The 26,335-nt window shown below is 37.8% G+C and overlaps 1 protein-coding gene across 7 annotated transcripts in view; it reads right to left on the bottom strand.

The window, feature by feature from the left end:
* DLG2 (discs large MAGUK scaffold protein 2) overlaps positions 1 to 26,335 on the bottom strand; it is a 673,276-nt gene that overhangs the window by 323,999 nt on the left and 322,942 nt on the right. For all 7 annotated transcript variants that reach the window (XM_074147594.1, XM_074147586.1, XM_074147578.1 and 4 more), the window contains one exon: positions 12,666 to 12,835. In XM_074147594.1, coding sequence (XP_074003695.1) covers positions 12,666 to 12,835 — 170 coding nt within the window. The remainder of the gene's footprint in view (positions 1 to 12,665; positions 12,836 to 26,335) is intronic.

Raw genomic sequence — 26,335 nt, forward strand, 5'->3', positions numbered from 1 at the left:
AAAGGAATGCTCATGTGTCTTATAACCCATGCCTCAATTTATAAATCCCAATATAGTATTTTAATGTTTCATCACAGCATGATGTGTAAAAGACAAGATGCTACAGCTAAAAAAGTTCTAGATACTCTTCTATGGGATTCTTTTCTGTACATTTTTCTGTTAAGCACTATTTAGTAGATTATTTAATTATTTCTGCTGAAAGCACCTTGCAGTTGTCCCTTCTGAATTACACCTTTGTTTTTTTCAGAACACTTTCAGTGTTAAACCCTCCCAGCACACGGTGTCACCTGAGAATAAGGTGAAAAAGAGTTGCAGAAGAGGAGTATGGCATCCTCTGGAAACCATTACTCTTCAAACTTTTTCTATGTGCTTATAAAGAGATTTCCTACTTGCTCCAGTGTTTTTCCTGGGGTTCTGAAAGCAAACTGATGGCTTTATAGTCCCTTGGCTCCTCTTGTTCACTTCAGTGAAGATGAGTTTTCTGCTTACACTTTTCCTTCTTCACACAGATGTTCAAAACCAATGACTGTCAGCGCTCAGATTTCATCAGCTAAGTTTTAGTGGTCTGGGATCAAGACCATCAGGACCTGCATGTGTAAAAATATCTAACTTTAAGTGCTGTCAGGCTGTTCCATCTCATTTGACACCGGGGAGGGGGGGGATCTTGTCCATCTGTTGCTGGTTTTAATCATAATAGGAACTTTATCACAGATGACCTTTCTGTGAAAACTGATGCCAGTAAGAAGGTAGGCACTTTCTGTATCTTGCCTTGAAAGCACCCATCATCTCAACATCTCTATAACGCTACAAAGTACATCTCTACAATTTTCACTGCATTACAAGGGAGATGTGATTTGCTATAACAATTTAAAAGTAGAGTTTAAAAATAACTTTCAGAAATTTTGGTGATAGCACTTGATAATCATTAGAATTTTGAAATGGTACACATCCAACCTACAGACTATGGATAGGATTTACCCCTGGCCTATCTTTTACACTGAGTTTGTTTTTCAATTACTGTATATAAAATGTAAAGGTGCCTTCACTAAAAAACTTTACTAAATTATTTGCTGTAACTTTATATTTCCTTATTTCAGGTGTCTGTTTGTTGAAGCGGCTAGCTTGTCTTTCTGTTAATTTCCTAAGACATCCCACACATTATTTGCATAAGAAACAAAACAAAAAAAAAACAGAACACAGTTTAGGAAAAAAAAAAAAAAATCTATTATGACCTTATTTGCAAATACCACTTTCCAAAATAAAAATGCCTTGAGGATATTGTTCTTTTAGCTTATGTAATATATCTTTAATCATATCCCAAAGACCTTTTGTGTCATTGTATCCTTTTTCACATTTCATTCAGCTCTAAAATCTTGTTTTGCAAATGTTGCTTCCTATCAAAGATAATGATTGGACAAAATTCTTTCTAAAGCATCCAAGAGAAGGCTACTTATTTGTTTGTATAAATCACTACTCAAGATTCAGAAGATTCATCCCGGGTAATGAACACAGGGCTTTGTGCTCTTGGAATACTTTGGATATACTACCTACTGTTTCTGGTTTCACAGGATGTTCCCTCCACAGACATAATTTCCTTTTTTAAGCTTTCAGAGTTGCCTTTGTCTCAGGCAAAATGAGGCACTAAAGACATAAGCATTAAGCTTTCTCTTTGCCTTTCTCATATAAAGTCAGCCAAAACATACCCTGGAAGAGGTCACAGGAATTTTTTTCATCTACTGAGCACACCAAATACTTCATGTTGAGAAAAACTTATTCCTTTGCCATTGTCCCAAGTGGCAGAATTTCGAATGAAAATATCTGAAATGAGCCTCTGCAATCAAAGAAAAAGAAGTGACACTGTCTCACAAATTGCATGGCTTTCCTGCTCACTCAACAGAAGTGTTGAAGAGCAGTTGTCCGTGTGTCAGGGAGCACAAGTCTTTGGTGCAACAAGACTATACATTGCTTCTGCAAGAAGCTTGATCTCACTGATCTCACTGCAACTGCAACGTGGAACCTCTGCTATGTGTCGAAATCAGCTGCCCTTTGTACATATCACATGAGGTACCAGAATGTTTGTGCGTTGGAGTCCCAGCCCCTGGACTTCTTGGTCTCATATCTTCAGATGGCACAATTGGAAAGTATGGCCATCTGCACAGACTGTTTGTTTCATGGCAAATGGCAAAGGATCTTCTTCCATCTAAACTCTAAAAGAAAGGCTGCCATTTACAGGAATATGAATATAATATTTAAAGAGACAACAACAGAAAAAACCACCTTGATGAAGAAAAAGCAGTTTTCCAAAGCTGTTGGATAAATTATCTAAAATAACAAATGTTAAATTAAAGCTAAAATACCATAGCGAAATTTCTTTTTTGGCAAGTGTTGAGATCTGGTTATCACATTTTAGCTAAGCAACCTTAAAAGAACCCAAGTTGCATTCTCTCTTTTGTTTTCATTAAAGCTAACTGCAATTTTAGCCAAACTTCAAAACACTAAAAGCAAAATGAGGATAACAGGTCTGCAGAAAGGACTAGAATATAGTATTGAAAATAGTCAGATGAATGACTACTTGCAATTAATCACTTTGGTGTCTGGCTTCTGACTAAGGCAGCTATTCCCTTCAGATGTTCAGAGACGCTTTAATGTAACTTCTTCCTTTTTTTGACTAGTGGAAACAAAATAATAATATTGACAATCTAGAATTTTTTTTTTTTAAATAGGCTTCAGACTGATATTTTATTTACCATATCACTTGAATCTTTAAAGCTTCACCCAGCTTTGTCACTCCACCACGATCAGAATCTCTAATGCCTTTCTCAGAAGACTTAAAATACTGTGTGCCTGTGCTTAGGTTTACAGAAAAAAAAAAAAAAAAAAAAGAGACAAGAACATAAGAAAAATGAATAGCTACAGGTCCCCAAGCTATAAAAATTTCATTAAATACAATTTATTCTTTTAAAGGTGCTTTCATGACACTACAATATTTTGCTGATGCATGTTGTCTTCCAGACAGCAGATTTCTTAAGAAAGATTTGGACATCTAAAAAACTGTCAAGATGACAGAACTTGCTACATAGATAATTAACTGAATAATAAAGGATGAAATCACTGCTCTGTAATTTCACCTGGTTAATTTGCACATTTGGCTTTATGAAGCTCTGCAAAGAAACAAACCTAAGGATTTTCAGACTTAGTTGCAAGTGACAGATGTCGTGTCAGTGAACGTATTCCACACAGGACACTAAAGCCTTAATATATCTTTTGTTGCATTAAGATGTCACATCAGGCTCACAGCAGCTGCTCTCATATAATTGTTTATTTATTAAAGTGGTGAAAGATCAAGCATGATCATTCTCTAAAACTAACCTGAGGAATTTAAACCAAAGAACATATAGGTAGTGAAAAAAGGCAAAGAAAACTGCCACTCCCTAGACAATTCTCACTCCTCCACTAAGAAAACAGAAAAGAGATATTGGCCTTCTGCCCACAGAAGGACTTCTTTCCACACCCAGCCCAGTAGTTTAGCAAATGACGCCATTCTCCTTCCTCATCTTTTGATTTATTGTGTATCTGGAAATACTGATGAGCCAATTAACACTCTGCTGCACTGTCTGCTGCATCTCCTCCCTTTCTTGTGTTGGCCTGATGAAAACAGCAATGGGAAACATAATGAAAGGGAACTTCTGTAACTTCCCTTTTAACTCTTATACAGCACTCTACAATGGGGAGGGAAATGATGAAACTATTCCCTGACCCAGAAATTTAGAATCTAAAGGAAAAAAGGAGTGCAAAGGCGTGCTATAATTACAATATTATGAGGCCTACTGTAATTACAGTAGGGGAATTGGGAAAGAAGTTGGCCAAGATTCACTGGGAATTTGTGTAACACTTGTCACGGACAAAAAAAAAAAAAAAAAAAAAAGCACTTAGTGGTGGAGACAAGTCCTCGGGATTTTTAAAAGTGGCACAGAGCAAAAGGCAGCAGTGTCAAATCACATCCCAAAACGCAGACACCACAGTTCTCCATACAAGCCTGAGACAAATGATGTTGCAAGAAACTTTTCAGCAGTGCCCCAGAGATCAGTACGTAGCTGGGAAATCCATTTAGTAAGCCACTTCCTTTGAAGAATTTCCACAAGGATGGGATAAATCAAACACCGCTGCTTTATTCTCACCCAGTAAGAAGTAAGCCTTATGGGCCAAGCCTGGAGATGCATCCTTTACTTCCCAGCAGCTAACAGAAAATTAAAAGCCCTTCCTCTCTGTATGGGTAAAGGAAGTGACAAAGAAAAGAAAATGTAACATCTTCCTCCCCTCAAATTTCCAGTGTGAGGTTACGGAGTTAAACCTGGCAAGGTGACAAGAACAGTATCAGGGGGAATCTAGTAAGTCACGCTAACTGCTCTTGATTCTCAGCAAAAGCCACAGAAGTAACTTTGACCACAGCAAAAGGATTGACATCTTATGACAGAGAATGATAAAAAACAAGGTCACACTAGTACAACATCCCACTTGCTGTCTCTAGCCAGAGCTGATGAAACTACCCAGGCAACTGGATAATAATGCAAAATTCCCACCTAATTCAGAAAGGACAAGCACAGAAGATTTTGTCAATTGAAATGTCAATGGTCTACTTAGCTCCAAAGATGGTGGTATGAAATTGTTGTCACATCAGACCAAATTCAGCCATCTTCTGCCATTTAACTGCAATTGTAACAAACAAGGTGACAGATTCACTTTCTCTCTCCACTGAAGACAAAAAGAAGCCTGGCAAAGACGGTTTTTTGGGAAACAAAATGTTAAGCTTTTTGGCATCCAAGCCTACCTTCACATCTTTCCTTCCCTGTGCTGCTGCTTTCGCTCAATTGCAGCCGCAGTTCATTAAGATGAATCGTGTTCTGCTGAAGTTGCCTCATCAGTAAGTATTGCTGAAGCAATTTAGTAATGATCTTAATGTGCAGTGCTGGATTTTTATAGCCATCTCAATTGGCTATTAAAATACAGCACTGCACTTTGAAATTGCTATTGCACCACTTCAGAAATAGTTAGCGTGATGGAGTTGCAGAAAGTACTGTTCGTTTCAGTAGAAACCTCACTCTTTGTGAATGATTTCTGGAATACTGATACTTTCAATCTACTATGAGATTAGATGTTCGTTTTGCATATTAACCCAGGATTCTTAGAACTGCTTGGAGAGTTCCTAAGAACTGAACTGTTTTGAGGGAAAAATATAACAAACAAAATATATGTATATAGAATTGCTGCACCGTCTTCCAAGTCATTTTGTTTATTCCTTTACTGCCAATGGAAAATGACAGTGAAATGCGAAAGAGGGAAGTCAGAATTATCATGAAAATATAAGACCTTAAACAAGTGATATCCTTCAGCTCACAGAGTAGCTTTAGTTTTAGGCGAGACACCAATGAGATGGATGGCTTTTGAATTCTATTTGAAATTATCCTTGTTGATCTAGAAAATTGACTACTTAGATCCAAAGATGGTTGAATTTGGTCTGATGTGACAACAACTTGATACCAACATCTCCTGTCATTTAACTGCAACTGCAACAAAAACCATGTCAGATTGACTTACTTTCTCCATTGAAGACAAAAAGACGGTAGCTAAAACCTGAAATACTAGAGGTGAAGTGCCACTCTAATAAGAGTAACTATTATTATGTGAGATTACAATAAATAAGCACTACTTCTGCCAAGGGAGGTTGTGGAGTCCCCTTCTCTGGAGATCTTCAAGACCCGCCTGGATGCAGCCCTGAGTAATGTGCTCCAGGCAATCCTGCTTTAGCAGGTGAGTTGGACTAGATGATCTCTAGGGGTCCCTTCCAACTCTGACAATTCCATGATTCCATGAACCACTCCACAGAATGAATGGTTTTAAAGAAATATTTCATATGTGGTAATTTATACAAATGAGGTGGCAAGCCTGGAGTGACCAAAGGCAGATTATACACCTAATATTTTACTTGTGCCATAAAGCAGAATATGATAATAGCAGCTGTACTCAGATATTGTCATTTAAAGAACAAGATCCTCAGTCTGTGAAATATGAAAGTACAGACATAAACTCCCACTTTTTCTCCATCAGACCATTGGCAACACTAACATGTCAATATATTTTTGACAGCAAAGGCTTTTATAGCACTATCACAGAGCTTTCTAATTTTATGTGTTTCAAGAGAATACAATTTTCATGCAATAAACTACACAGATACTCACATATTCTTACATTAGACAATCCTAGCCTGCAGGGAAGTCATGCCTTTTAGTGATGTTAACTTATAAACGATGATTTTGAATCACTATCTTAAAACTGGAAGATTATGTATTAGTGCTTGACAGAACACTTTCTGCTAATTGGATGAAATGCGAGTCCCTTCAAGCAAAGACATTTCACAAAAAAAATGGTATTTTAGTTTCAGTTGTGGTGGTTTTCTATTTATACCTGTAGTAAGTGACAGTGTGTTACACTAACATGAAGTGAAGCACTTAAATTAGAGTTGAGAACCTAAATAGTTTGTTAAATCTAGGTTTGCGAAAGATTTTCCTTCTCCCTCATTTTTCTACAGGTCTCTTTAAGTTGCCCTATTTTGCTCTGTTTTAGATCAGGATTCACAAAAAAGCTCACAGTACAGAAGGAGGAGAACACTGAAAAACAGAAGTAAATTCAAAGCTGATGAGATCATAAGACTGAAATTCTTAAAAGACCATAAGAAAAGGTTTAAGGTTCGAACTGTGAAAAAACAATTTTGTTGAAAACATTTTGGAACTATAAAAACATTTCTTAGCATGAAATAAAAAATGTTTTGAACATTTTGAATTAAATGTTTCAAGTGATCATAAATTAACAAAACATCTGCCTAACTTCCCATAAACCCCTTCTCCCCAAGTGCTAAAGTTTGCTATGTAGCAGTGTCATTTAAATTAGAGAAAATAGGCTGTTATAGTAGTAGAAGTGATAGTTATATTAATAAAAAAAAAATATGTATCGTCAACAGTCTGAAGCAAGCATTTGCAATCAGTTCTCAAACAGCTAGACCTGAAAGCTCTCAGTGTTTTCTGAAATTGGATAAGAAATATCTGGGGTTCTCTGTTTCCAAAGCTTCCTCTTTCATTTTAAGTGTTGTAGCTATTACCTGAGATAAAAAGGTAACCTTCGACTTTGCTTTAGTAGATAAAAATGATAAGATTTCTCCTTTCATTACTGGGAGCAGCACTTGTAAAAATTAAAACCCCTCTATTCTGTTCTGAATTTTTTAGCAGACATTTTAAAATAAAAATCATTCTCCTGCACTTTTTTTTGACTATTTCAGTTGTCACTGCAAGCTGGGATGCTATCTATGCGACAGAACACAAGATTTTTCCCGTAAAGACACCACACCAAACTAAAATATGTCAACTTCTATGAAACAGAAGTATGAACTTCTATGAAACTACAGACAGTAATAGAGTACAGAACATTTCAGTAGCAATTCAAAGTACATCTACAGTGAAACCGTACCTTATATTGATGGTGAAAATCTCCGCATCTTCTCAAGAAACTTCCATAACTAATCAGTAAGTTAAAAAATTTGCTGTTTAAAACATACTGATTCTTTTCTTAGTATAGTAAGAAAGCTTCATTACTACACAGTGACTTTATTCAATGTCATCAAGGATAAAACAAATAGTTATGTGAAAAGGAAATCTACCACGTGCTGCACAGTCGCTTCAGGCCAGCACAGAAAACAATGAAATGGAAACTCTGGAACTGGTTATGCCCAATGACTTCATCTAACATTTAGATAGTTATAAATAATTCAAAGAATAAATGCATATTATGCCCTTTGTATTCATCACAACTTATTTTTGAGTATTTTATTGAGATGCCCAGTTTAGGACCTTACTCTTTGCTGATTAAGAAGAAAATGTAGATAAGGAAGATCGCCATACAGAGAGAGAGATAGAATTGGGCTGAACAGTGCTTAACAGATGCATTAATTTCTAAGTTACAGCCCCAAAACTCAATAACACTGCAAATGGATTAAAGAAAAAATCCTGATATGGCCCTAATTCTGAGAGCAGGAGAGAGTAGAGGAATACATGCCCCCAGATATCTTCTGTTAAGTGCCCAAAGCTGGGTGAAGTGAACCTGATCAAAATGTATCATTGGTTGAATTCACCAGGAATGAGAAAAATGCATAGATACAGACAACAGAAAAGAGACACAGCTGCTGATGTGTCCAGAGCCTTTGTCTAAAATACAGTGAATAACAGGGCAGCTCTAGCCACCACTGCAAGATTCCAATGCAGTTCAAACACTGTAAGGAGAGTTACTATTAAATTGTCATGAAAGGTGTGGGAAAGTGATCCTGTTTCTCCATGATTTTATACTCAAGCCACCAGAATATGCAGGTGGCAGAATCAGCTCTCCTTTCTATTGTTCCTTTTTAGGGTGTTTTTAAGTCTGCCATTTCTCATCTCAAGCAGAACTCACCTGTTCTGCTTTACATACCCTAAGGTTTATTTCTGCAGTTGTGATGTCTTTTAAGATGTCACATTTCCTACAGAATTGAGGTCAGAAGTTTATTATGTGATCCAACACTGCTGTAGTTACTGGAATCATTATTGTCTGCAGTAATTTTTTTTTCTTCTGGTATATAATATCAGAACTTAAATTATCAGTTAGGTATTGGTAGGTAAAATATTACACAACCTCTGTCTGTTAAACTAAGTTTCTGACTGCCAGAAATTTTCTACAATGGCAGAATTCCATTTTTTCTGGCTGATTCTTTTGGAAATGAAATTTTAAAAAATCAAGTTTAATTTCTATAACTAATCTTACATCAAGCATACTACTCTATACTTCTGGTTTTAGTAAAAAGTAGATCTGCAGTGTGATAGGACAGCATGAAAATCCCAGAGGCCAGTGGAATTCCTTTGGTTTAAAATCCCCTGGTCAAATGGAATCGAACGGGTTTGAACGCTAATCTCTGACTAGTGACTGAAGTTTGTAATTCACTGCGCATAGACAGTGTCTTTGCAGGGTCTTATAGGAAGCTAATACACAAGTTATATTACAAAGCCAAATGCCACCATTAAATTGCTTTGTTTTGAATGTCTGCATGTTTGTTCCTGGGGAACAAATACTGCAGTGTACACAATCCATTCTCATTACTGTTACTCTTGTTATGCTTCAATACAGAGCAAGGAAGGCATATTACTTAAGGACAGGATTTTCAGTAGCATGTAAATTCTATTGATTTTCAATAAGAAAGCTCCATTGTATATCCTTCTTCTGTTACAGCCCTCATCTACTGCAAAGACTTTGGCTGCTAACACCTCCAGTGTCCTGAGAGTGATGGAAATAAAACACCTACTGTTTACTACTAAATGCCACGCTAAGCCCAGCAGTGACTCACTAAAACTGTACGTCTAGCTGGAGTGGAATACAAGAGGCATACAAAAGACAATCTCCTGAAAGAGAGGAAGATCCTGGAATGATCACGGTTAGCAATAACCTTCAAGACACAGACTATAGACATCAGCCAATAATACCAATTAGGTGTGGCAAACTGTTGAATGCACAGCTTTAAATATCCACACAGCTGCAGTTCTGCTTGAAACCTTGATTTTCTATTACACAACTCATTTGTGTCTTTGTCTACTTCTTTTCCCAAAAAGTCAAGGTACAGAGTTACATGGCCTTTTAGCACATATGATGCTTTTGCAAAGGGGTTCTGCATTCGAAAGGGACCGCTGCAGCAACTACTGTGACCTTTTCTCTGCCATATGCGCAAAGCCAGTGCTACACAATGCTACAGCACTTTTAACTTCTAATGTTCAAAACAGATTTGTGAAATTAACCTATGGCTTTTATATGGTGTTTGCTACCTAGAAAAATTAGCATCCACTTGCAAAAAAAATCTGACCTTTATAGACTCATAGCTTATAAAAGTCCTTATCCTGAATACCTTAGATGAAATTAAAAGAATATTCTATAAAAAGCATTGCAAATTTCCTTCCTTATCACTTTCAAGTGCTGAAAGATATGATCTACTACACATACACAGGCAAACCAGTGATCTCTGAGTTTACATGGTATTACGGAAGCCAAGACTTGCTTTCATGTGGTAAATCCTCATCACAGCAAGGAACGAACTGAGTGTACACTGAATGATATCCTGACGGAGACAGACAGGGAAAGAAGCAACTGAAAAGATATTTGCTACTTCAAGTTTCGCACAGAACAGCCTTCTTGTCTAAGAACCAGCTTCCCTTTCTTTATTCACTTTGTGACTAGGAAGGAAGGAATGGTGTGGGAACCAACATGCTGATTTTTCAGGTCCTGCTCTGGATACTAAACCTTCCCAATTTCACTCTGAGAAGTAAGAAACACTGTGTATATAAATATTAAGTTGTTCTTGCTCTGTATAATAATGGTGTGAAAGAGCAGTTCACAGACAAACCATCTGAAATATGAGTAGATAAGCATCACACGAGTGACTAGCACCAAAACCTACAGCCAAGATTCACAGGTTTTATTCTCGACCTCTGCCATGAGTTGGATACCTCTCAACAGATAGTTTATTTTTCATGGAAGATTTAAAGAAAATCAAAGGAAAACTGCTACAGATAATATAATTAGTATTGATAAAATTTCCAACCAATCTATGAGCTATTTACTTCATTCATTTGTGAATTAATGCTTTTTTCATCTGTGGAAAAAAGAACAGAACAGAACACAAGGGTAGGCTTCCTTACTGCCTAAATTGTCAAGATGAAAACCCCAGCTTTTGCAAAGAACTAGCCCACCAACTTTTTTTTAATCCAAGTTTCCAGTTAACTTATTTCTATAATATTGAAGTGAAAATTTAAAAAAGATACTCAGCTTAACAATAAATTTCAGTATTTATAAACATATCGGTAGGAAACTTCATATAACAGTGTAGCTACAAAATTGATGTTTGTAGCACTAAGCCACAAAGCTTCTTTAGCGTGTCATAAAAGGCACCTTTTTGGTATCCACTCTCTTTTATGAAAATAAATGTAGGAATAAATAGTTTCAGGCATACAATCAAAAACAAACACGATGCAAAAACATTATTAGATAATGATTGCCTCTCTTGTCTGTTTCCACAATGCAGCAAAAATTTGGCCATGGTGAATAATTTTTACTGTTTCATCACAACCTGAAAGGATATGTTAATTTTAGTTTCTTTAGCCTTAGGTTACTCAAAATGACTATCATATCACACACTTAGCTTAATTCCAAAGCTTTAAAAACACTGCTGCCTGCACTACTATTCTGAATTCATACATGTAGGAAATCTCATTAGAGATGCTTTTCTATTAGAAAGTCAATTTAGCATTGTAATTGACCAAAAGAATCCAGACTTTTGGGGGTTTACCCTTATAAAATGTATAAATATATCCTACTATTCGCCAAGAGCAGAGGATGATGAATTCACTGCTGTGTCAAATAACCATGAGGGAACACAGAAGAGGCATAGTGCAATACTGAAAACAGTGCACTAACTTTGCTTACTATGAATGGATAATCTCAACAATTCAATGTGAATTAGAAACAAATATACTCAATTACTGATAGAAAAACTATGTAGAAGCATACTGTAATATTCACACAGATGAAATGTAAGGGTAACTACTGAAAAAGCTACAGGCTACTCCCTGTAGATAAAACAGGTAGAATATTCTCATATGCATGGCATACATTAAGAGACATGAAAATTTCTTCATTTCATCTATATACCGTTAATTAAAGACTTACTTATGAAATAATTATTATGGATCAAAAAAATCTACTGCAGTTCATTCTATTTGCATGTACTGTGAAAATATCCATTTTCTTTGCCAACAAATTAACTACAAAAAAAATACAATATTCAGAGGGAAATTTCAGGCAGGAAAAACAATGAAATAAAATTTAGTAAAAATAACACTGCTGCGAATAAATACTTTTTGCAAAAGGAAAGGTGAAAATATAATATTCACAATTTGTTCTAAAGCTTCTAGAAATGAATTTGTTGGTGGTGTTTTTTTTTTTTTTTTTTTTTTTTTCCTGTAACCAGAAGATTCTGCTGGAAGTGATAGAGCTAATATAGACTAGTGAAGGTTTCATGCTAGACTTCCACGTAACTTTGTTGGAAGGATAAAATAAAATTCTCCTACATATCTGGGTAAGTTAATAGCCTTGTCTCTTGTTCCAAAGATAACTGTAGAAGAAACCATCAACATAAAAGTAGAAAGGATAAGTTGGATAATCATAAAGGCAACGAAGGCAGAATTCAGAAACTCTGTATTCAACAGCACCTTAAATGAAAGTCAAAGGTCTCAGTACAGGAACTTTAGAGGAAGCATATGTGCTGCCAATGTAAAGCATAATATCTCTGCATCTTGCATTTCTTCAGGAGGTAATGAGCCTTCTCTGCAGTAAACATCAAATGAAACAAACCACAACTCCCTGAATACCTTTATATTTCAGGAAGAGACATGCAACCATGACTTCTTGTTCTACCAGCCTAAATTAACTGCATTTCAGTATTTGACAGGTCAACCAGTTGACATATCAACAGTCAGATGCCATTTGAGCTACATGAGAGGTTAAACATCAAGTTTAAAATGGATGTCTTTTCATTTTCATATTACCTTTAGGTCCTTTAAACAACTTGATCTCTACCACGGTCTCCAGAATAGGTCTCCTTCGACGGACATACAATCGTACTATGGAGCCAGCCTCTTTTAGGGCCTCCACGGCTTTGCTGTGTGAGACTTCTGACACGTCAACCTCATTCACTCGCAAGATGCAATCATTGACCCTACAAGAAAAACAAAGAACCGTAAATACTAAATACTTCAACTGATATTTTGGACTGAACAGAGTTTTGCCAGTAGTGCTGTACAATGAAGAACACTTCACTTGGGAGTCTGCCAGATGACAGACTTCATGCGATATGGTCCATCAGCAATGAGACAGAAACAGAATACTTAGTCCCTCCAGAAGACATACCTGATTCAAACTAAAGTCAACCTACTCACCCACACCTACAGTCCTCCTTCATAAACTGGGGTTGGATCCAATAGAGTGACAGACACGAGTAATTAACAACTTGTCTTTACAGACTTTATTAAAATACTTTTTACTAAACAATACAAGCAAGTTACAACACTCCTGCTGCATGCTACTACTACAACAGTCGCTCTTAAGGAAATCAGTTAATTTCCCCACCTAAAGTACTGTGTCCAGTTTTGGGCCCCTCACTACAAGATAGACATTGAGGTGCTGGAGCGTGTCCAGAGAAGGACAATGAAGCTGGTGAGGGGTCTGGAGAACAAGTCCTATGAGGAACAGCTGAGGGAACTGGGGTTGTTTAGCCTGGAGAAGGAGGGCGAGGGGAGACCTTATCACTCTCTACAACTACCTGAAAGGAGGTTGTAACGAGGTGGGCGTCAGTCTCTTCTCCCAAGTAACAGGCAATAGGACAAGAGGAAATGGCCTCAAATTGCACCACGGGAGGTTTAGGATGGATCTTAGGGAAAATGTCTTCACTGAAAGCGTTATCATGCTGCCCAGGGAACTGGTGGAATCGTCATCCCTGGAGGTATTTAAAAGACAAGTAAGTGTGGTGCTGAGGGACATGGTTTAATGGTGGTTTTTGTCAGTGTTAGGTTGATGGTTGGACTCGATCTGAAAGGTCCTTTCCAACCTAGACAATTCTATGATTCTGTGATTCTAATGTAATACAGAGAGACCAGTAACTCCTCAAATCCCTCCTTGAATCTCTCATATTTTTCCATCACGCCATTCTAAGCTTTCAAAGTAAAAATGCTGTCCTACAAAAAGCAGACAATTTAAAAGAGAATGTTTCATGCTAAATAATTTAAGTAAATGTCATTCTTTATATTTTCACCACTCACTGTAGGCTCCAAGATCTGCTGTGTGGTAATAGCATCTATTTTTCATAGAATACTAATAAAATTCCCTCATATTCTTACTTTGGGCATTTGCTACATAATCTGAGGATGAACTAATATGTTCACCCACAAAATGTTCTGGTTAGATGGAGTAGTATTCTCCTTATCTGACAGATTAGTCCAAGTTAAAAAGGAAATTACACCTTGAGAGCACTAAAACCCATCTGCAAAGCAGCAGGCTAATGACTTAACTACTAGGCCATCCTTTCTTCTCAAATGAGGGTAACCGAGAAAAGCAAATTCCAAAGAACTAGATGAATCGAGACTCTATTGTACTTATGAAGTACATTTATTATGCGATGCCTCTAAGTATTTTGGGTACAGAAGAAAAAGGCATATGTAAATGAATGTGTTCCGCATGTCTGAAAGGACAATCAGCGAAGAAAATATGGGTTGCTAAAAATATTCCCATTTCCGCTACGTTTCTATACATAAAGATCAACTATCAAACATTACTCTTTATAGCAAAAGAACACTCGAGCTGGGTATTGCGCAGGAGTCTGAACACGTGAAGGGAGAATGAAGCTTTACCACAAGTTTATCTGAACTCTGATAATTTAGGATGGATTTTTGTTATGTTCTTGTGCTGCTGTTTTAATTTAAAGACAAAACAAGAAAAAGACCACAACTATTTGAAACCAGAGACTTTCCATGTTATAAGCCTTTTGGAAGAACATTTACAGGGGAACTGTTGATAGCAGCCTTTATCTGACAACTGGTTGAACATGGAAAGGACACAAAATTGGTATTTCCCTTCTGATAAAAACTACTGTATTGCAAAGTTTCCCATTTTCATTGAATGGTTGGGCTTGCTGCTTTCCTTCAATGCCAGAAATATTAATTTTCCAAAGCCTTAATTGTGTGGTTTCGCTGTCAAATTAATGTGCTGTAATATAAATCGCTTCATTCTTTTAAATAAATCATGAATACATCCTGCTAGTGCTTCCCACTCAGAAAGACAGTAATTATATCAAAGCTGCTATTCTTTCTATTAATATTACTATATATCAGATTCTTGTCAAATTTATGACTCTTGTTGTCATATCTGAAATAAAATTGGCTATATCATGCTTAATGAACAAACTATAGGATCCTAACCATTGGATGGTTATGAAAAGATGGGAAAAGATTATAAAAACATTACAGAGGAGGATTACATTTGTTTTGTTTTCACATATTCTGTGCCCTGGATTGATAAATATTGATAACCCTATCTATCTAAAGCCTCTCATAAAGGCTCTAGTGATGCCTCCTGTTAAGGGAAAAAACATGACTTCTGGAGAAAGTTAATAAACAACATGAATTAACTTGCCAAAATCAGTAAGACACACATCTCCATTTACTGAAAAATCATGACCTTTTGGAAAAGTATATTTACACTCCAACAGAAATCCCACCTCAGTGTCAAAAAAAAAATATGGAGTTTTAGAGTTACCTATTCTAAAACAGTAAGACTACCTTTAATAAAAACTACACAGATTAACACTGCTAGTGTAGGATGAATATGAGTGAGAAAATACAAAGCTGATCCAGTGATAGAAATCCATTCATACAAAGAATTTTGTTTGTATACAAATACAAACTTTGTCAGTGCAGAAGTAGCAGGACAACAATTACCCTGTCCAGCCTATGACAAACACATCCAGTGCTAGATACCCAGCTATACCCTTCCAAACATGTAGGTCTCTTTTCTCCCTCACAAAGAAAGAGATGAGGTTTTTATTTTTCATAAATTAAATAAATACAATATTCAAGAAGATTCATGCACATGCATAAAAGTATGTACACACGTATGTGCCTAGAGAGTTCTGCGGGCTTTAACAGAATTTTTTAGAGGCATGTTGACCTGGCACTAGATCAACAGAACACAATGGTCACAGAGATCTACAAATATTCTTTGAGAATATTCAGAACTCTAAAACAGCTTGTCCGTGGTGCAATGAAATAAATTACATAAGCTGGTGGGATGACTCTAACCTTAACCATAATGGCTAAACGATTTTTCATTATTATTAATCTAGAAACTGCAGAATCTTTTTTAAATTTAGAAACATAGAGCATTTGGGAGATAAGAACAAATCGTTATTAATTAAAAAATAAGACATTTTCAGAGAAGAGAATAAATAAGAAACGTGAAGCAAATTCTCAACACACAGACTATGATGTCATATTTTTCTCCTTACATCTATGCAGAAGATTTTCAGGGCCAATACTTGGCATAGTTGTTGTTATCTAAAGACAGAAGTCTGGGACAGTGGGCTTGGCATGCCTTTTCCTTCTGTTTAAATTTTACAGTTCCTACACTGTAAGAGCTCTGCTCTTTTAGTGACCTATAAATGCTGCAACAATATGAAACTAAAATAATAATAGCAAAAAAAAAAAAGTCAGTAAATCCAGTTTAAGAAAATTCTTTTAGATGATGAAGTACATAGTCTTACCACTGAGGAGCAAAATTATTTTGCCCTTGCAAACAACCCTCCAGTGGATTTTCCCAAGTTCATTGAGATATTCATGTGACAACTACATGGCAAAAGTTTATTCCAGTCGATACATGGATTCCTTTCCCCATTTATCTCAACATCTTGCTAAGGCCTGTAGGTGGGTACACATTATATGTAGAAGTTAGTTTCAGGCACAGTTTCAGATCTGTGCCAAGGAGAAGATGTGCCTCATAATCCAAGAGTAATACAGAAGTCCAACAAAAGAGATTCTTACAGTTTCACCAATACCTACAGTAATTTAACACAAAAAAAAAAAAAAAAACAACAAACAGGCAGGAGGAAAATTGTTCCAAGAAGACTTTCCCTGTTTCCACAACAAGATACCATTATATTTTTTTTTAATATTAAGCCACTTCTTTAGCAGGCTCAGCACTTTTAAATTACTGTCATTTTACCTATAAACCTTAATGCCACGTGCTTCTTTGAGTAAGGCTTATTCATACAGTTATTTTTTAAGACTGCAAAAAATTTCAAAAATTTCTAATGAATCATAGAAAGTTTTAACGAGAGAGAAAGCAGAACACAAAGTTGTCTTCTAAGCCATGTTGTTGTATTCTAAGGTAATGATTTTTGCAACAATAAACTAGAGGAAATTCTATTTTCTCTAATTCTATATAAAAAGAACTCTTAAAAATTATTCTTAAGATGTAGAACTTAAATTGCTAAGATTTAACAATATAATCTCAGCATCTGGTGATGCTACAGGTTCACAGAGTTCTTGATGAAATTGACTCATATTTCAATGAAAAGCAACGTGTGATTAGAAATGGAGAATGCATGTGCCACATGGAAAAAAAAAGAAAGAATGAAAATATGTTCTAACCATATTTTAAAAGAACATAAGCCTAAAAGCAATGTTCATTGTTTCCTTGCAAAAAGAGGGACTGCATATCTCAGTTTAGCACAGCATATATGTCTTTGAGTAATTTCTGAGAGTATCCTATTTCTATTTCAGCCGAAATACTCAAATGGGAACTTAAATTTATTTAAGTCTGTGGAATCACCCATGCAGACAATGGCTGAGTTAAAATGAGTTGGGCAGCTCTTCCCATGGCACACTGGCTCATCTAAATACTTTAACAAAATGGATAGATTCTACGAGGCTTTTGTAGTATAATTCAGATATGAAGGATCCTGGATATAGAACACATAGAATTGTCTAGGTTGGAAAGGACCTTTCAGATCATCCAACCATCAACCTAACACTGACAAAACCATCTAAACCATGTCCCTCGGCACTACGTCTACCCATATTTTAAATACCTCCAGGGATGATGATTCCACCATTTCCCTGGGCAGCCTGTTCCGGTGTTTGATAACCCTTACAGTGAAGACATTTTTCCTAATATCCAATCTAAACCTTCCCTGGTGCAAATTAAGGCCATTTCCTCTTGTCCCATAGCCTGTTACTTGGGAGAAAAGACCAACACCCACATTGCTACAACCTCCTTTCAGGTAGTTGTAGAGAGCAATAAGGTCTCCCCTCAGCCTCCTTTTCTCCAGGCTGAACAACCCCGGCTCCCTCAACCGCTCCTCATAAGACTTGTTCTCCAGACCCCTCACCAGCTTCCTTGCCCTTCTCTGGACACGCTCCAGCACCTCAATTGTGCCAAGACAGTTACAACTGATACAAGAAATATGACAGAGATTTTTCTGTTAAGGGGGAAGGCCAGGGACACAGGAGTTTACCAATAGACAAGGGGCTACTATTCTTTAAGGGCTTGTTCCAAGCTTGTTCTAAATCTGACTACCTTCATCTGATATTCATGTTTACTGTTTTCAAGAAGCTTTGCAGATATCCTTGAAAAGCTGATAATTGCGTAAGTCAAGCTGTAAGTAAACAAGACAAGTACAATCCTTAGGCACTTATTAGAAATATAGTAGGCGACAAGTGGTAATGATCATTCTGTTCACTTGTTCCCTGCAATATGGTGCCCCGAAGAGAAACCCAAAGCAGCCTAATATGGCAGCAAAGAGCCCCAGAAGACCAAATGGTCCTGCCATGACACATTAACCCACTTGAAGCTCCATAAAAGAACTAGTTGGAACCACCTATGGACTCAAGAACACGGGAATGATCTGTGCTTCATGGGGCACTGCCATGACACTAAAAGCTGCAATAATCCACAGGTCTTAGTTATCAGCCAGGCACCTCCAGACTAACTGGCAGTCTATTAACAGGACAGCCCTGCTTCTCACAAATGCAGTTACTATGATTTCTCTTGCAGAATGGCCAACATTAATAGTTATCTCTAAGCAAATTAACCTTTTTTTTAGTTGCCTTCTCAGAAAAGCTTAAATTGATATCGACTTTCTTTATTCTTTATTCAAAGCTTAGAAATCAAGGTAAAAATGCTGTTATTAAGGGAGAATCAGTGCAAAGCTAAAGAATATATCAGGTAGATATTATACCTCCATATATCAGTATGGAGGTATCAGGTAGACAACAAAAGCAAGAGAGAGGAGGACTAAACTTTCACTTCCTTTCTTTACTCCTGCTTTGTCTAACCTTTACAGCCAATTTCCCTATAAAAGGGTTGATGCTTTCTTTCTTCCAGAATTACCAGAACGTAGCACATTAAGCAGGAAAACAAGATTATAGGTGACAAGCTGAAAGGACTGATTATTATCCTTTTTTCAGGAGATCAACGAATAATAATATAAATACATTATCTGACCCAAGGAGAATCAGTCTAGTCCATTAGTTAGGGAAGACTGACTCTCCCTCCCCTACTTTTTTTTTTTTTTAATTCTATACACACCCTTTGTATCCCATAGTGAGTAACATTTACAGCATATAGGGATAAAAAAAAAAAAAATGTAATTAACAGTACTGGCCCAAATGATTCCTTTCCAAGGGGAACTAATTATTATTTTTTTTAAAATTGCAACTAAGAATTCAGAACAAAGGATCTCAAATTCACTACAGCAGTCTTCAGATCTGTCTCTCCAATTACAGAATATAGAGCTAAAACTAAACACCAATGATGTGTATGTACCACAGGGCATACTGTTTCCTTAGGTATAATGATCCTTAGACACATGAATCAATTTCTGTAGCAAATTCACATACACCCTTAGGCCCCTTTCTGACATTGTAAAGTAGTATAAAACTACTGCTATGTCCAATTGAAAAATAAAAGGATAAAAGTTAGCAGTAGAAGAAAAATTCTGGCTATGTCTGGAAGCTAGAGAGGATCTAGTGCTTACAAAAATGTCTGATGAAGGTACCGACCAATCTGAACTCAAAATTAGACACTTACGTGGCTTTATACTGAAATTCCAAATATCTCATAGAACGGTTACTAGCTAGAAATAAAACTTGATAACAGTTAAGATTTTTTTTTTTGGGGGGGGGGTGGGGGGTGAGGGGGGAGTAACAATTTATGAGAAATACAGCAGAATTTGAGCTGAACTTAATAAAAATGTGAAATCCTAGGAGTGATTTTGATTTAAATATATGTACAAATATTGGTACAATAAAATGGTAACCCAACCGTATTTAACATGAAGGCACTATTTGAGGTATCGAATCTAACCTATGCTTCTAGCAAGAACAGGACTGTCTTTGGTTCCAAGGAAAGTAAACAAGGACTGCAAAAACAATGCTGCATTGCTGAGAAAAAAAAATAATGCTTCAATCCTCTGAATTCTTTAGCAAGTGGCATTAATATCTTACAAGGAAATAGATTGAAAAACAGATAATCTTTCCCCCGAAAATGCTGGCCTGGTGCCACCCCAAATTTTTCCTATGCTGGCCTGGTGCCACCCCAACTCTTCCTGAGCAACCTTGAGCAGGTCACTTCTTTTTTTCATAATTTTCAAATAGAGGATTAAAACCCCACCTGCATCCCACTTCCTTTGTCTCCTGTTTACACCCTAAATAAACTTTCCAGAGGAGAGTCTACACCTTCTTGACTCATCTCAAAGAGGGACTAAACCTCAGTGCCACCTCCAGGCACATTCAGCATAAATAATAGATAACCAGCAAAGGCAGGTCCCTGCCCTTTCCTGCGGTCACCCTTGTAACCCGTCTTCAGAAGTGAGAGACGAAGGGCCAACATTTCCACCATGCCCAAAGGTTGTGCTGTGTGTGCAATGATGGGAAGTGAAGTCTTGTGCAGCTTTCCTGTAAATCAATACACCCAGATGGATGCTTTCTCCACCAGCACCGGGAAACTAGTTTTGGTGTGCTGGTCCCTGGGAGCCAGAAGGCTGGAGCACGGCTGAGCTCACGTCTTTCCAAAAAGCCAGGTGTGCTTGTTTAAGGCTTGTGCCATCCTTCTGCCTCCTCACAATTCATAACAGCAACTGGAATGATTTTCAGTCCAGAGACTGAAGTGAAAAAAAAAAAAAAAAAAAAATCTTACAAGTGTTTTTGATTTAAGTATATGTGTGGATTTTACTACAACATAATGGAAATCCAGTCTGTCCTTCAGCACACCACCAGCCTTCAGCCCATGGCATGGGGTCTTAGAGGGTGACCTGAAATTGTGTCAGTTACACCCACAGTTCACTGTTGACTCCTTTGACTTTTTGCAGTGTTTTTGGCACCTATCTTTCCAGGTGAAAGTCAATCTCTAGAGAGTTCCTGCCTAAATGGCAGAATGCAAAAGAAGCAGAGGAGCAGCAGAAAAAGCCTGTGCACGAGGATCCAACTCACTCCCTACAGATGCATGCAGGGTCTCAGTTCACTTTTCTGATTCCATTCACTTTTCTGCCCCATCCCTGGAAGTGTTCAAGGCCGGGCTGGATGGGGCTTTGAGCAGCCTGCTCTAGTGGAGGTGTCCCTGCCCATGGCAGGGGGTTGGAACTCGATGATCTTTAAGGTCCCTTCCAACTCTAACCATTCTATGATTCTATGACTCCCATGTCCAGGACCTACTAGCTCAAAGTCCTAGTCCTTGTCCCCCAGAAGGCTGCATGAGAAAGCAAAAAGGACAAAGGAAATTCCTCCTCTGTATACCAGGAGTCCAGCGATGGTTTAGGAGGTAAAAATGCCTACTGTAGTGCAGTAAAAAATTTTAGATCACTTCCAGGAGGGCTTCAGGTCAAATCAGCAAGACATACAGGTGAGCTACCAGAAGACTTTGAGTTCTATTTCGCTTCCAGAATGGAGACTGGAGCCCAAACTGTCAGGGAATAATTCAGATTTCAGAAGGTGTTATTGCCTGAAATGACTGTGTGTTTCTATACCCTGTTAATGACATGACCTTGCTGAGACCTGAGACACAACCAGGCCAGCTACTGTCAGAAGACATTTACATTCATTGTCCTTCGCTACTGCTTTAGTTACTCATGGATTTATTTTTTTTTTAAAACAACCGACATCTTAATGAAATGTCAATATATTAAAGGGTCTGCATAAGAGTAACTGAATTTAAAACACAAGTGATTGGTAACAATATCAGTAAAAATATTAGTGGGCCAGCTCCTTATCACACATAGCACCTCTTTACCCCTCTCCCTATGTTTCATTTATGACTAATCTCTATCTTTGACGTTGCAAGTCAGAAACAGACAGCATACAGACTATATAATTAGGAAAGGGAAAGTCCCTGCAGCCTTTAGACTGTTAGAAGAAAATATATTTGGAAGCTTGAATATGTTCCTATTCACACAGTTTCAGTAGAGGACACATCGGCGTTTGCTTTTTCTCTTTTTTGCCTTTTTTTTTTTTTTTCTCCTTAAAGGTCTTAAACTCTGCTGTAAGACTTCACTCCAGGCACAAACGTGGCTAAAAAGCAGTTTATCTGTTGTTTAAAATACTTTGGATCATTTCTGCATTCTAGCCTAGTTCTGAGAACTTCCTGGGGCAAGACTGGGGCTCTCCTTCAGTTAACCCTTTCTGCCACCCTGAAGAGATCCTTTCATCTTAGGCAGTGTGCCTTTACCACAGCATGTCTGTTTGTTTGGGACTGTTTATATACACCTCTTGGTTGAAAATACCCACCAAGCTAGTATTTAGAATCCAAGCGAGTCTGACCCAAAGAAGGCTCATATTACATCAAATTGGCACAGTGAAATCCCATGCAGAGCTATCCAAGCCAACTCAGACACTGACAGAGTAGATCTAGCAGGGAAATCCTCCTGGATCAGTATTTTCCATATGTCTACAGCCTCTTACCACAGGTAAAAGGCCATATTAATGCACCTCTGCAATGTTGAGCTCATTTAGCATGAGCCTGAGTTCCTGCGCAACCTGCCATGCAGTGATTGATTTCAAGAGGGGGCCCATTAATGGCTACCAACAGGAATAAAAATAGAAAAGCGAAAAGAACAATCACAACCCTGTGATGCAAAAACCTCTCCCATAGATTAAAACTGAAGACCTTGGCCCCTGGCAGGAGAATTGCTGCAGGAACATAAAACGAGGCAGCAAGGCAAGGTAGCCATCAACCAGGCTTGCACCAGGGCCACCCAGGTGAACCTCACCAACCACATCCCTCCCACGGTCCGGGCGGCTCACCCAGAAATTGAGCCCTTTGCCTAAAGGAAACCCTGCTCCGCTGTTGGCTAGGTCATCACACTGTACAGAAGATTGGAGCTTAAAATGTGTGGAGTAAGGTGGTGGCTCACAGGAAAGATAAAAACTGTATGAAGAAATCCAGACCAGGGGTCCATGTAACCTGCTGTTTCTATCAACAGTGGCCTTTACCAGACAATAAAGGACGAACATTAACACAATATTTACCCAGAAAACATTTTCAGCTGCTGACCACTCTGAACTTTCCTGAATCAGAGATACCTTTTTATTTTCCATTTAATAACCCTTCCACAAATTTGTTTAACTGCTGTCAAAACCCACGCAGACTTCTAACATCAGCAGTGTTCTCTGTAAATGAATTCCACAGCTTTGCTACCAGTTAAATAAAGATCTCCTCATGGATGTTTCAACCTGCTGCTTCTTAGTTTCATTTGATGTTCTCAAATCCTCTCATTAGAAGAGGTAGCAAACATTGCTCCCTGGTCATTCTGTTTCACTCCTGTAGTTAGGAAACAGGACATAATCTCTTACCTCTTGTAGCTGATTTTTCATCATAAGAAGAAAGGCCCTGCTAGACAAACTCCTCAAGCCAAAGGCACAGAAGCTGAACTACCAGTAACACTAATTTAATTTCAGAGATGGAAACACCACCACCCATCTTTCTGTTTATCTGAATGCCTCTTGGCAGTAACACCTACAGATTTATAACTGAACTCTGAAAAAAATGCAGTTCAGGTTGAAGTTGTTTTTATTATGTTTTTTCTTGACAAAAATGACATTGTTCTCTGCTGAATAAATTTTCCAGTCAAGCCCCAAATAAATTTCAATCTAATACACTAAAAATGAATAAAATAAACTAAAAGGTTAGACAGTGAGGGAAACAAAAATCAAAACAACAATCTACTGTCTTATTATTCAATATCATCTCCTAGAATAACACTTTAAATGCCTCTGCTTCCATCACTGAAGCTGTTGCAGCTTGTATAATGTAATGCTTATCTTAAATTTCAGTCAAAACCTCCCATTATTCAGGAAAGCACCCTCGATCACAAGACTAGAAAGAAATTCTGCCTCTTGCTTTGACTTGATGAAATCTTTAAATATATTACAGAAATTGTAACAACAATAGAAACTCCTGCAGGTGCATGTGAGATTGCTGCTGAGCAGAGCTCAGGACATCCGTAGAGAAGAGATCCTGGTCCACAGCCTCTACCGGACTCTCAAAGCAGCACCCTCACTGGAAGGTTGCTCTGACCCAATTAACATCTTCTTGTCTTTAAGGAAGTTAAACATCTTTGGAAGGAAAGAATGGAATACACTGATTTCACAGCCTCTCCAGTTTAATGGTCTGATTCCTCCTCTGGCAGGTGTGGGCTCGTGTTTCCCAGAGGAAGAAGGATGGTGAATGCTGGTTTCCCATCAGAGGTGAGCTGAAAAGTGATTTTGCCACTACTTTCATGAATGATGGAAGCCCTGATTTACTCTTTTCCCTTTGCCACTGAAAAGCAATTTGGACCTCTTTTTGTATCACAAAAAAGTGTTTGCTCAGCTTTAGCATAGTATTCTGAAGTCTTTTTAGACCTCAAATTTGTAGATAGCAAATTGTAATGCAGTGATGTAGCCAGCGCTCCATTGAGAAATGCTCTCAGGGCAAGGGAGACTTAGAAAATACCTTATTTATACAGTTACAAATCAAATAAAGAAACACTATAATTCAAATAAATTGCCACATATATTGAAAACTTTCAAAAATTGACCACTGCCAAATGCACTAAGCATTTACATTTTAAATTATTGATTTCCAATAACAACTTAGTAAGCAGTTAATCTGAGGCAATTCTTAGCTGTAGGATTGAATTTGTTACTAAAATTTCAAATCTAACACTAATTTCAAAATCAATAACTTGACCTTATTATTATTATTATTTGAAGCTATATAAAAGCTGGAGTTTCATAAATGATATGAACGCTCACTGCATGGTATTGACTTGGTATTACTTAAAATTTACTCATGATGACCTCATGCAACATGGCCAATAATATCCAGGAGCTAAAAATGGTGGTAAATTCCGCATCAACTCCAAATATCCTTCTCTACATCCTCACCTTAGGAAAAAACCCCAAACATACAGTTAAAATTTCTCAGATATCTACTTGAAGGTTGAGCCAACAACACCACTACAAACAAATGCCAATCTTTTTGTATCTGAAAAAAATTCAGAGAGGTTAAGGATGCTTCAGAGACAAACCCAATGCAGAGTGAGGAGAGAAGCAAAAACTCCACTGGTTTAATGCCTCCCAGAAGAGCCTCACCTCCCTCCACATACTCTGAGCATGGGAAGTAGTTATTAGCTGATGGTAGCTCATCTCACAGGGTGTAGCTGCACGGGGTTGAGGGAGGAGTAGCTAACACCCATTCAATTTGCACACAGACAGTCTCAAGCATAATTTTTTAGAAAAGTCAAGTCCAAATACATCTATAAGAGGAAGACTTCTCTTTTTTTTTTTTTTTCCCCCCATCACAAACATCCTGAAAGCAGACTGATATCCTGTCGCTGTATAATGCTTTTGGATGAATAGCTGTTCTAAATCATTTATAATGAAATTATTTTCTGTGACATCAAGCTTTAGTTATTGCTTGGCTAGCATAACTCAAGGCAAATTAACTCTCTTTTGCAAGGTAAGCCACACCTATAGTGATTTTGTACAGAGTTTATGATCTTTCACTTCACACATTATTCCCTTTGAAATGCCCCCTGCATAAGACAGACTCCTCTCCCCCAAGTCTAATTCACATCCTCTTCAAGCAGAGTTAGGGACTGCGATACACAAACGTACGTCAAGGTAAAGCTGCTGGGTTGGGGATGAACCCTTCCCTTTGCCAAACACACCAGGATAAAACACAGATCAAAACACCTCTCCACCCATACAAGACCATTTTGCTCTTATCAGACCTGAGATCCCTGCCTTAACTTACTGGAAATCAAGTACAACTTTACTAAAACCAATCAATTTGAAATAGTGCAGAACAGACACACGCGTGAGGAGATTCAGGCCAGTAGCTCCGCCAGATCAAGTCAGCAGCCACTGGCCATACGCCCGGCTAGCAATCCATCAGCCCGTAGGCCCGAGGAGCCCATGTTTTTGTTTAAATGTTCGTGTTTTGATTGCGAGCTGGTGACAGCAAGGGGACGGGCAGCAGAAGCAGAGAGTTCGGTGTGGGCAAGGGAGGGTGGGAAGGGGGGAGGCAGAGGGTGGGCAGCAGGGTGGGTAAGACCCTGGGGCTGGCAAGTGCCCCAGAACCCTTCCCTGAAATGGGCTTTCAAACTTCTGTCAAATTTTCTTTATTAACCTTT

This window comes from Numenius arquata, chromosome 1 (genome assembly GCF_964106895.1).
Source record: "Numenius arquata chromosome 1, bNumArq3.hap1.1, whole genome shotgun sequence".
Lineage (NCBI taxonomy): Eukaryota > Metazoa > Chordata > Aves > Charadriiformes > Scolopacidae > Numenius > Numenius arquata.